The sequence below is a fragment of the Hyperoodon ampullatus genome, assembly GCF_949752795.1.
Source record: "Hyperoodon ampullatus genome assembly, chromosome: 14".
Classification (NCBI taxonomy): Eukaryota; Metazoa; Chordata; class Mammalia; order Artiodactyla; family Ziphiidae; genus Hyperoodon; species Hyperoodon ampullatus.
The window spans coordinates 66,400,003-66,412,869 of record NC_136927.1 but is presented as its reverse complement, the minus strand read 5'-3'; the positions used below and the strand labels follow the sequence as shown (position 1 = coordinate 66,412,869).

Below are 12,867 nucleotides of genomic sequence, written 5' to 3'. Positions count from 1 at the left end.
TCTGCTGACAAGTCATGTAAAAGGTAAACTTCTTTTCTAGTTTTACTATAGATTTTTTGGTTTAATGGACACCGTTAAGCTCGAGACAGTTTTAATTAAAAAACAGTTTCAGTGGAAGCCAAAAATCTTGCTCTTTCTGACTAATCTATATTATTTATTTATTTATTATTTATTTATGGCTGCATTAGGTCATCATTGCTACACACGGGCTTTCTCTAGTTGCGGCGAGTGGGGGCTACTCTTCATTGCGGTGCACAGGCTTCTCATTGCAGTGGCTTCTCTTGTTGCGGAGCACAGGCTCTAGGCACACAGGCTTCAGTAGTTGTGGCACACAGGCTCAGTAGTTGGCTCACGGGCTCTAGTGCGCAGGCTTAGTAGTTGTGGCACACAGGCTTAGGTGCTCTAAGGCATGTGGGATCTTCCCAGACCAAGGATCGAACCCATTTCCCCTGCATTGGCAGGTGGATTCTTAACCACTGTGCCACCAAGGAAGTCCCTATATATTATATATGCATATACTTCTCACACGTTCTCTTATTCCATTTGTTCATTTATTTGAGTGAAAAGTTTAAAATTATTTAATTTTTCACTAATGAAAAATATTTATAATAATATTCTTTAATTATATAAGACTTGATTCTCTGATGATGTTTAAATCCAGTGAAATTTGAGGATATATTAAGTCTAGCTTCTTTTTCCATCTGATAAGAATCTTAATGTTTGCATCTTTGAATAGATATCAGGCATTTCTGATATAATAGCCCTGGTGAGAATTCTGTACAACCTTTCAGTCATAGAAATATAAAATGTTAGCGTAGTGACCTGGCACATAGTAAGCATTTAATAACTGTTAGCTCTATATTATTGTTATTATTGTAGCTGAAGAACACAGGATTAGGTTACCTTAAGGCCTTGGTCATTCAAGAACCTGATTGCTCTGCTCTAAAGGAGCATAATGGCCTCTTCTCTGGCCCAGTGATCTGCCACCTTAGACAAAAAGAGAGATGTGGTAGCTCAGATATCCCTGGCCCCAGTACTAGTAGCCATACCCCCTTCTATGATAGCCCCACAGTTAGTTTCACTTCTTTACTTAAGCCCCAAATACACTGCTAGCAATATAGAGATATTAGAAGAGCCAAGTATAGGTATTTCTTACATCCTGTGACAGGGTGGAAGAGGCCTGGTTTCCAGGCCTCTTCAGAAAAGTCCCTTAGGAACAGAGCTTAGAGAGGTTCAGAGTATCCCTTAAGATCATTAAGGTGAAGTTAATATGGGTCAAAAATGGTTTAAGCCACAGCTTCCTAAATATTCTCTCAATACCGATATCCATAGGATGAGGGAGAATGGATCATTCCTTTCAGCTACCTTGGAGGTTAAAAACAGTTTAGGGGCAGGGAGGGGAACAGATTTTCATGTGGCCATCTGAAAGGAGATGGGCATGGGATGGGAGCAGGAAAACAAGCCCCAGTGAGATCAAATGAGTCTCATGTAAGAAATTAAAAAGAAGAAGGAATAGGTTCATATCTTTTAAGTTGCTTTTATTTGGCAAAATCTGCTCATCAGTGTTTAGTTGCTCCTTACTTAATTCTTCTGTTTTGTAACCTTCTGCAGTGGTTATATTTGAGGTGGTAAGCTCTGCTTCAGTATCCCCTCTTCTAAGATGTTTGCCGTAATCTGCATTTACCAAGGGCTACTAACATCTTGCCCTTGATTATCACCCATACAGACAAATACTTTTTAATTGGCTTGATATCTTGTCCTTATTTTGGTTTTGCTTAACCTGTGCCTCTTTGTGACTCAGCAGTCCTTTTTGTCCCCTCTGATGTATATAGGTTTACAGAAGTGTACTGTTGAAAAGTATTCCAAGAGAAGTTGTGACATACAATAAAAACCTGAATGGTGATTTTGAAATGACAGATTGTGGTAAGTTGCCCAATTTAAGATTCTATATGTAGTACACTATTGGTTACATTGTATATAATACAGTGGATGTCCTGGAGTTAATTGTGTAGGTGGAGTGGATAATGCATATGTGTTGGGAAGAAGCAAATGACTTTGAGATAAGTATGGGTCAGGTACCTCCCTCCACAGAGGTTGTATTGAAACCATTAATTTATCCCATGTTAATTGTGTTTTAGAAGTTTTCTAGTATACTTATACACATTAATAAAAACTCATAAAAGACAATAAAATTCAAAAATAAATCTGAATGACAGAGAAAGTAAGTTAGCTGTCAGTGATCCACCTGTGGAGAACATTAAGGAAATGTCCTGTTCGTTAATAAGTGTATAGGTATTCTGCCACCATCAGCAAAAGCAAGGTCGCCACCTTGTTACTACCATCATGCTAAGACTTCAGGCACTAGTAATTTTTTTGAAAGAAAGAAGAATCAAATGTTCAGTATTCATATGTTGATAAGTTGTAAAAATGCCTTTTCAGCCCATCTCTTTTCCTTGTCTCATCTGTCTCCTTTTCCTTGTCTCACTTTCCATTACTTAATGTATATATATGTGTACATGTGTATATAAGTACTGTAATTTATTTAATTTCACAGTGTGGGACTTTTAGATTGTTTCTAATTATACACAGCTTTGTGAGGAACATCATTGTAGGTTGATCTTTGGTCCACATCCTTAGGGTAAATTCTTAGAGAAAATTGACTGGGTCAAAGACATTTTTTTTTAATTACCCAAATATCCATGATCATTATGGTGTCTACTGGTATCTGAACTTTTAAGATCTTAACAAAAAAATTCTTTAATAATAATGTCCTAGAATCTGATCCCATCTAAGGTTACACAGGCCAAACTCAATTCTTTTTACATAGATAAATTATCCCTGAGCCTTTTCAAGGCAATGAGAAGAAGTACATTAGGAAGTAAACCTGACAAAATACACAAAAAAAAAACCTTCCTATTTTTGTTATATATGTTGCTCACCTGTCCTGGGTGGTTTTTCTGTCCTTGCAAAACCAGGCATCAGGTTAGCTGGGAAACTGTGTTCTATGAGAAAAAAGGAACTGCTAGCGAGTGTTTGGGATACAAGGAGCAGTGAAGTTCAAGACAGAATTTGATAAGTTTGATGATAAAGTTTGAGGTAACTGAAGGTTAGCTACCCTCTCTACAACATAAAGGTTTCAGGTCCAGTTCTGTTTTATATACATTTATTAACTAGATATTTATTAGCAGGCAAACAAAAAACCATTCTTAAGATCCTGTCCACTGGTGATGGCACAGAGCAGGGAGAGTATCCAGTGATAATAGACAGGAATTCCGGCACCAAAAAAGGGACAAAGTTATTGAGGAGGATACAGTCTCGCAAGTCTGTGTTCAGATAAGACAAGTTCCAGTTCCTGGAGCTGTGGCTAGATGCTATGACCTAGACTTGGACACACCAAAGAACACCACCTTGGGAAGAACAGTTCTGGTTCTATAAACAAATTCATAATTAGGAATAAAATAATTACTATTTTAAAAAACACACAGTTTATGCATCCTATGCCACCTGACCAATCACCTCCTCACATAAAAGGTTCACTCAGAGTAGATGCCAAGATTCCAGAGCAGGATTCTGTTAAACTTAAAGCCAAGACCAAGCAAACAACATGCATCAGAGTTCAGGCCTGGGCATCATTCATAATAGTAAAGCCCCACAGACCTCACTGGACCTCTCATGTCTATCATGCTGTTGTGGGTAGTGTCTCAAATATGTTAATCAATCTGCTTTTTTTTTTTTAAATACATATATATATTCTTTTTCATATTTTTTTCCATTATGGTTTATCATAGGATATTGAATATATTTCCCTGTGCTACACAGTAGGACTTTGTTATTTATCCATCCTACATACAATAGTTTGCGTCTGACTTTGTTATTTATCCATCCTACATATAATAGTTTGCATCTGCTAATTCCACTCCCAATCCTTCCCTCCCCCACCCCCCTTGGCAACCACAAATCTGTTCTATACATCTGTGAGTCTGTTTCTGTTTTGTAGATATGTTCATTTCTGTCATATTTTAGATTCCACATGTAAGTAATATCATATGGTATTTGTCTTTCTCTTTCTGACTTACTTTGCTTAGAATGATAATCTCTAGGTCCACCCATGTTGCTGCAAATGGCATTATTTCATTCTTTTTTGTGGCTGAGTAATAATCCGTTGTATCTATATACCACATCTTCTTTATCCATTCATCTGTCGATGGACATTTAGGTTGTTTCCATGTCTTGGCTATTGTAAATGAACATATGAGTGCATGTATCTTTTCAAATTATAGTTTTGTCTGGATATGTGCCCAGGAGTGGGATTGCTGGATCATATGGCAACTCTGTTTTTAGTTTTTTGTGGAACTGCCATACTGTTTTCCATAGTGGCTGCAGCAATTTACATTCCCACAAGCAGTGTAGGAGGCTTCCCTTTTCTTCATACCCCCTCCAGCATTTGTTATTTCTAGACTTTTTTATTTTTGGCTGTGCTGCGTGGCTTGCAGGGTCTTAGTTCCCCAACCAGGGATTGAACTCATGCCCCCTGCAGTGGAAGCGCAGAGTCCTAACCACTGGACTGCCAGGGAATTCCCCATACATTGTCTTTTTGTTTATGGTTTCCCTTGCTGTGCAAAAGCTTATAAGTTTAATTAGGTCCCCTTTGTTTATTTTTGCTTTTATTTCTATTGCCTTGGGAGACTGACCTAAAAAAAACATTGGTATGATTTATGTCAGAGAATGTTTTGCCTATATTCTCCTCTAGGAGCTTTATGGTGTCATGTCCTAAATTTAAGTGTTTAAGCCATTTTGAGGCATTTTTCTGTGTATGCTGTGAGGGTGTGTTCTAACTTCATTGGTTTGCATGCGGCTGTCCAGCTTTCCCAATACCACTGGCTGAAGAGACTGTCTTTTCCCCATTGTATATTCTTGCCTCCTTTGTCAAAGATTAATTGATCATACGTGTGTGGGTTTACTTCTGGGCTCTCTGTTCTGTTCCATTGATCCATATGTCTGGTTTTGTGCCAGTACCATGCTGTTTTGATTACGGTAGCTTTGTAGTATTGTCTGAAGTCTGGGAGGGTTATGCCTCCTGCTTTGTTCTTTTTCCTCAGGATTGCTTTGAAAATTCTGGGTCTTTTATGATTCCATATAAATTTTAGGATTATTTGTTCTACTTCTGTGGAAAATGTCATGGGTTATTTGATAGGGATCATATTACATCTATAGATGTAGTATTTGCTTTGGGTACCATGCCATTTTAACAATATTAAATCTTCCAGTCCAAGAGCATGGGATATCTTTTCATTTCTTTGAATCATCTTCAGTTTCCTTTATGAATGTTTTGTAGTTCTCAGCATGTAAGTCTTTTGCCTCCTTGGTGAGGTTTATTTCTAAGGGTTTTTTAATGCAATTTTATTTTTTTAATTAATTTTTATTGGAGTATAGTTGCTTTACAGTGTTTTGTTAGTTTCTACTGTACAGCAAAGTGAATCAGCTATGCGTATACATATATCCCCTCTTTTTTGGATTTCCTTCCCATTTAGGTCACAACAGAGCATTGAGTAGAGTTCCCTGAGCTATACAGTAGATTCTCATTAGTTATCTATTTTATACATAGTATCTGTAGTTTATATATGTCAATCCCAATCTCCCACTTCATCCTACCCACCCCCCTTTCCCCTTTGGTATCCATACACTTGTTATGTACATCTGTGTCTCTATTTCTGCTTTGCAAATAAGATTATCTATACCATTTTTCTAGATCCCACATACAGACATTAATATACGATATTTGTTTTTCTCTTTCTGACTTACTTCACTCTGTATGACAGTCTCTAGGTCTATCCACGTCTCTACATAAGACCCACTTTCATTCCTTTTTATGGCTGAGTAATATACTATTGGATATATGTACCACATCTTCTTTATCCATTACTCTGTTGATGGACGTTTAGGTTGCTTCCATGTCCTGGCTATTGTAAATAGAGCTGCAGTGAACATTGGGGTGCACGTGTCTTTTTGAATTATGGTTTTCTCTGGGTATATGCCCAGTAGTGGGGTTGCTGGGTCATATGATAGTTCTATTTTTAGTTTCTAAGGAACCTCCATACTGTTCTCCATAGTGGCTGTATCAATTTACATTCCCACCAACAGTGCAAGAGGGTTCCCTTTTCTCCACACACTCTCCAGCATTTATTGTTAGTAGATTTTTTTTTAAGTGAATGATGGGGGTTTTTTGTTTTTTGGTTTTTTTATTTTATTTTTGGCCGCGTTGGGTCTTTGTTGCTGTGCACGGGCTTTCCCTAGTTGAGGTGAGTGGAGGCTACTCTTTGTTGCAGTGTGCAGGCTTCTTATTGTGGTGGCTTCTCTTGTTGCATAGCACAAGCTCTAGGTGCGTGGACTCAGTAGTTGTGGCTCACAGGCTCTAGAGCGCAGGCTCAGTAGTTGTGGCACACGGGCTTAGTTGCTCCGCGGCATGTGGGATCTTCCTGGACTAGGGCTTGAACCCTTGTTCCCTGCATTGGCAGGAAGATTCTTAACCACTGCACCACCAGGGAAACCCTGTTTGTAGATTTTTTGATGATGATCATTCTGACCCATGTAAGGTGATACCTCATTGTAGTTTTGATTTGCATTTCTCTAATAATTAGTGATGTTGAGCATTGGTCATTGATGGAGATATGCCTAACAGAAGCCCTTATAGTAGCCACCTGTGGAGAATGAGCTTCCTGATTAAAACACCAGCTGGATACTCATGGACTGTGCATTCATTATCATATTAGCAGAGCACCCCAGACTGGCATTCTTTTTTTTTTTTTTTAATATTTATTTATTTACTTGGCCACACCGGGTCTTAGTTTCGGCATGCAGGATCTTCACTGCAGCATGTGGGATCTTTTTTAGTTGCAGCATGGGGAATCTAGTTCCCTGATCAGGGATCAAACCCAGGCCCCCTGCATTGGGAGCACGGAGTCTTAACCACTGGACCACCAGGGAAGTCCCCAGACTGGCATTCTTTTTTTTTTTTTTTTTTTTTTTTTTTTCCCCAGTATGCGGGCCTCTCACTGCTGTGGCCTCTCCCGTTGCGGAGCACAGGCTCCGGACGCACAGGCTCCGCACGCACAGGCTCCGGACGCACAGGCTCAGCGGCCATGGCTCACGGGCCCAGCCGCTCCGCGGCATGTGGGATCTTCCCGGACCGGGGCACGAACCCGTGTCCCCTGCATCGGCAGGCGGACTCTCAACCACTGCGCCACCAGGGAAGCCCCCCAGACTGGCATTCTTGATTAGAACATTTGAGAGACCCAGATTATAGCTTAATCTAAGTAACACAAACATAATGCCCAAGTGTATGATAGTAAATTGAAAACTTTACAGTACTTCCTCAGAGGCTTGTTTTCAGAATTAAAAAAAAAATGATGGGGCTTCCCTGGTGGCGCAGTGGTTGGGAGTCCGCCTGCTGATGCAGGGGACACGGGTTCGTGCCCCGGTCCGGGAGGATCCCGCATGCCGCGGAGCGGCTGGGCCCGTGATCCCTGGCCGCTGAGCCTGCGCTCCGGAGCCTGTGCTCTGCAGCGGGAGAGGCCACAGCGGTGGGAGCCCCGCGTACTGCAAAAAAAAAAAGATGCATGTGTGTGGTGTTTAATACAAGGCCTGCTCATAGTAAGGCCTCAGTAAGTAGTAGTAGTTATTATTTATTATTTTGTTTATAAGCAATATAAAATTAATTGTATTTTATTCATGAGTATATGGCTCTTTAAATGTCTTTTTTTTAAAGCTAATTTTTCTAAGGCCATATTCCTTACATAAAATCCTTTAAATGTTGAAAACTAAGTCACACACACAAAAACACTTAAAGCAAATCCTCTCAAGGGACAAAAATTCTGTTTCCATGTGAGATGTATAACATCGATAACTGCAAATTGATAATTAAGTGACTTTATTCACATTAAAACTATTTTATAGTCACCAGATAGACAACCAAGATGTGGATGGAGCACATTTTCTTTCTAGACTGTTTAATCTAAACAAGATTTACTTGGTTTTAGATTATAATTATGCCCTTTAGAGCTCATGAGAAACTGCCGAAACGGTCTAAAACCACTGTAGTAGTTTTAAATTGGCCTGTGGTCAGCGACTTTTGCATAACTGGAGCTAAATGGCGCTGCCCTCTCAATCAGAAAGCCAGTCTGAAATACTTACTGCGCACTGTTAACGGTGAGGAGCAAAAACGACGTGGTAGGAGAAGTAGAAAACAAACACTAAGTGCTTACTCCAGGGAAGCGCTGCTGTGCTAATCAAGCCCATCATATCTCAACCTGACCCTTGGATTTATAAGTAAATTGTGATCTTCTTTCTTACTTTCATCTTAAAATAATTTTGCTTCTTTACTTTCTCCATTTTTAAGTGGTGAGAATCACTATTTATGCCTCTTCTCAGACTGAAGACTAATGACAGTATACAAAGAAACCAGTGTCAGTCACTTGAGCAGCTCCTCTGGGGGTGATGGCTGGGGGTTTCATTAATTTGTGCATCCCAAACAATTTAGGTGTGCCCATCCTCTGAAACCGTTCCCCTGAGAAATGGGTATCTACTGTGCCCTCAATGTCTTTTCCCCTGAATGCATTTATATCGTCCTGGGATATGAAATTAAGCATGTATTATGGTTGCAGTTGTTGGCCACCTGCAGCCCTGGGGTAATTTGCCTTCTCCCTTCCCACTTTCACTTCAGATCCTTGGAAAATTTTGAAGCCAGAAATCCAGGCTAAAAATTTCAGCATGTCTCTCTGGAGCTCTGCAGATAATATCTCCTTTTTTCTAAGGGCTAGTCTCATTCACTGGTAGTTTATATAAAACCACATTTTAATTCCTTGACAGTGTTGTATGATAATCCAAAAAAGACTTTCCTCTTATTCATGGGAACAGTAGGGAAAATTATGAATCCATAATAGTTCATTGGTTCGTTTCATGAATGTATATCAAATGTATACCGTGTGCCTCAAATTATGTTAGGCAGAGGTTCCTCCTGCCGTCTGAGGGGAAGCAGATTCGAAACAATTATAGCACCAGGCAGGGAGATCTCATTCTCTTTCCCAGTCTTTCATAAGTTCCATCTCCTAATGTATATTTGGTAAGATGGTCACCAGGCCTACTGAGGCTTTGATTTCTGAGTGCTAAAGTCCTTAAAGAGGTGGGAAGGTAGAGATCTTTTTCCTGCTTAAAGGACATCTTGTTTTCTGTTTTGAAATGAAAAAATACTAAACAGCTAAATGAAAATAGCTAAATAAAATCATGTTTAGTTAGCATCCAAGGTCCCAGAGAGTTTTAAATGTTTGGTTCCTTCAAATTAAGTATAGCTCCTTACCTTATGTAACTATTAACAACTGGAAATGGAATAACACAAACATGAAGAAATAACTGCCTCCAGAAATTTCTAATCCAAGGAGGACACATAATAATTTTAATTCATCTGTATAACAAGAATAACCTACAACAGCTGTTATTAAGCCATTGTTTACTGCCTTGGGACGGTGTCCCCCAGGATGGTAGTAACTGTTATGGGGAAGAGCGACTGTGCGTAGAAAATTTGAGAAGTATGGAATTAAAGTGAACATGTGTTTTTTTTCTAATTGCAAAAGTTCTCAGAACCTTTAATATACTAACATGTATTCTGAATTCCTAAGAGAAGGATATACTACTATGCAACATTTTTTCAACTTATTTGATCACATAGCTTTTTTCTGCCCTATTAAGATGCTGCAAAAATAGCAAGAGTAAAAAAGACATCCAAATGGAGATCCCTATGGAGGTTCCCTGTGGCTGCCTGGCCCTTGGACCATGTTTGAGTTTTTCTGGTTTTCCAAAGGTGGAAGCATGTTTCTACCCATATTTTCAGTATTGAGAATGAGAAAGTTTTTTCACATGTTGAATTCTTTTTAATCGCTGGTAGTTTTCTTAGCTCCTGTGCATAGATGATTCTTGTAGGTACAAGGAGAAGATGGTTTGTAATACTCTTTCCCAAAAAAGAATAGTATAAAGTTCTGCCTGGTGTCACAAGCTACTCCAGAATTACGGTAATAAACAGGAAAGCACCTTGGGGCAAGCTATCATTTTACAACTGAGGACGCCAGTTATAGACAGCACTAAGGTTCCTGTTGTGCATGGGAAAATAAGACTTTCTGAACACCTGTCACCTGCCATGTATTTGCAGAAAAATAAACATAAGCAATTCACCTTGCTTCTTCCTTAAACTATGAGGATACATTTTACCTTTCAGAGTCTTTCCACCTTTTTCAAAGAGTCAATATGAATATCTCCAGGCCCTTTTGTTATCTGAAACTCAGGGTTTACCACTGCTACCCATACTCTGAAGCTCAGTTTAGGTAAACTTCAACCCAGGGCTGGTGCCCCTCTAAGAGCCACCGGTGACAGTGAGCTCAAAAGGTAGGGTTGTGAAAACATTCTTGCTGAAGTGATATCTAGAGAATAGAGTACCAGCTTAAGTTTACGTGTTTGCATTTCTATGATTCCAATTTAATTTATCCATAATATAGATGGATTTCTGAACCTTTTCTAAAAACATTAATCATCTTACATAAAGATTTGGGTTTATTTGATTTTTTTTCCTTTTATATTGTAGACAGAGTTGTGATTCAAATTGCCAACTTATAGATTAAGGTACACCTATCACAACACTGAATTCTTTTTTTTTTTTTTTTTTACATCTTTGTTGGATTATAATTGCTTTACAATGTTGTGTTAGTTTCTACTGTACAACAAAGTGAATCAGCTGTATGTATACACATATCCCCTCCCTCTTGAGCCTCCCTCCACCCTCCCCACCCCACCCTTCTAGGTCATCACAAAGCACCGAGCTGATCTCCCTGTGCTATATGCAGCTATCTAATTTACACTTAGTAGTGTATATATGTCAATGCTACCCTCACTTCGTCCCAGCCTCCCCTTCCCCCACTGTGTCCTCAAGTCTGTTCTCTACATCTGCATCTTTATTCCTGCCCTGCCACGAGGTTCATCAGTACCATTTTTCTAGATTCCATATATATGCATTAATATACAGTATTTGGGGTTTTTGGGGGGGGGTTGGGGGTTTTTTTTTTGTTTTTTTTTCGCGGTACGCGGGCCTCCCACTGCTGTGGCCTCTCCCGTTGCGGAGCACAGGCTCCGGACGCGCAGGCTCAGCGGCCATGGCTCACGGGCCCAGCCGCTCCACGGCACATGGGATCTTCCCGGACCAGGGCACGAACCCGCGTCCCCTGCATCCAGTATTTGTTTTTCTCTTTCTGACTTACTTCATTCTGTATGACAGACTCTAGGTCCATCCACTTCACTACAAATAACTCAGTTTCATTCCTCTTTATGGCTGAGTAATATTCCATTGTACAACACTGAATTCTTTTAGCAGATTTGGAAGATGCTACAAAAACACCTGACTGTTCCAGTGGACCAGTGAAAGAGGAAAGAGGTGATCTTATCAAATTTTACAATACAATATATGTAGGAAGAGTGAAGTCATTTGCATTGAAATACGACTTGTCAAATCAGGACCATGTGGTATGTTTTATATTTTACTACTTTATTAATATCTGTACTCATAATTGGATTACTATGAGTTTATTTTGCTAGATAAGTGTTTCAAAGCTAAAGCCTTACTGTTACATTTTATAGGAGAAAACATACTAGTAATTAGAGTGATTAAGGCTGTGATACAACAGAGACCAGAGGAAATCATGGAAATTTTATCCACACTGTGATTATGTTGTTAGAAATTATGGATGCATATGGGCAAAGACTAGATGGGAACATGGAAAAATGAAAACAATTCTGGTGGTTTTTTCCTTTGTTTTTGATTCCTATTGTTATATCTCTGAGATAAGTATTTTTCTCAAGATAAAAAGAAAAGGAAATAAATATGCTTGAACCAATAATAGAAGCAACACTAAGAAATTTTTATGCAGACTCTAGATTTGACAGTACCAGCAGGCCTTTGAAAGTATTATCAGTGTATAAGCTGAAGTTGGTTCACAGGAGACCAGACTTCAGTTATAAGAAAGAGGGACCTAGTAGAAGCTGCATCCAGGCAGTAGCCATATATGTGTCTATGTATCTCTCTATATTTCTGTCTTTGTCCCTTTCAAGGAATATGGTCTATGATTATCCTCAGAAGCCATGACTACTCATTCTGTTCCCTCAGTTCCACCACCCCCACCATGTGCTATACTGTGAATATCTCTATTATCAGCCAATTAAAAAACAAAATTAGTTTTCCTAGCTTCAAGTGAAGATGATGAATGAAATATTAATTAAGGAGTCATCTCCATTTATTCTTGGAATAGAAACATTGTATAGATTATTAAAAGTGAGTCCCTTCTCTCTTTATCTCTAAATCTTTTGCATTTCAGTATAAAGTCTTAGCCATTTCATTAAGAGATTTGTTCCATATTGGACTCATCCTGCTGGCCCACAGAATGCTCTGCCTCTCTTTTATTCTCTGTGCTACTAATTTGGTTGTGGGGATGTGCGTATGGAGAGAGATTCATATTGCAAGTGTTAGGACATAGATTACTCTTTGCTCCACTTTCTGAACATTGACATAAGGTTCCTATGCTCCTGGCTTACTGCTTCTGGTGTCTTGCTCTGAATTCTTCAGAATTTCCTGAAAGATCCAGGAAAATAAATTTTAGTTTATCTATTAGTAATTGTTGAAAAACAAGTGTTAATGAACCATTTTTTGATTTTCTTCAGCCATAAATAACCTATTACAGTATAACTGACTCCTAACTAGGAGATAGCAGTAAGAATAAAAACAGGGCTTCCCTGGTGGTACAGTGGTTAAGAATCCGTCTGCCAATGTAGGAGACA

At 39.1% G+C, this 12,867-nt stretch overlaps 1 protein-coding gene across 2 annotated transcripts in view; it reads left to right on the top strand.

Moving 5' to 3' along the window:
• The window catches only part of RBL1 (RB transcriptional corepressor like 1), a gene marked incomplete at both ends in the record, with an annotated part of 75,143 nt that overhangs the window by 59,777 nt on the left and 2,499 nt on the right, over positions 1–12,867 (top strand). Inside the window, 2 exons of one of the 2 annotated variants that reach the window (XM_079718576.1) lie at positions 1,833–1,923; positions 11,411–11,559. In XM_079718576.1, coding sequence (XP_079574702.1) covers positions 1,833–1,923; positions 11,411–11,559 — 240 coding nt within the window. Of the gene's footprint in view, positions 1–1,832; positions 1,924–11,407; positions 11,560–12,867 lie in introns of both variants that reach the window. The other variant, XM_079718575.1, reaches the window with a different exon arrangement.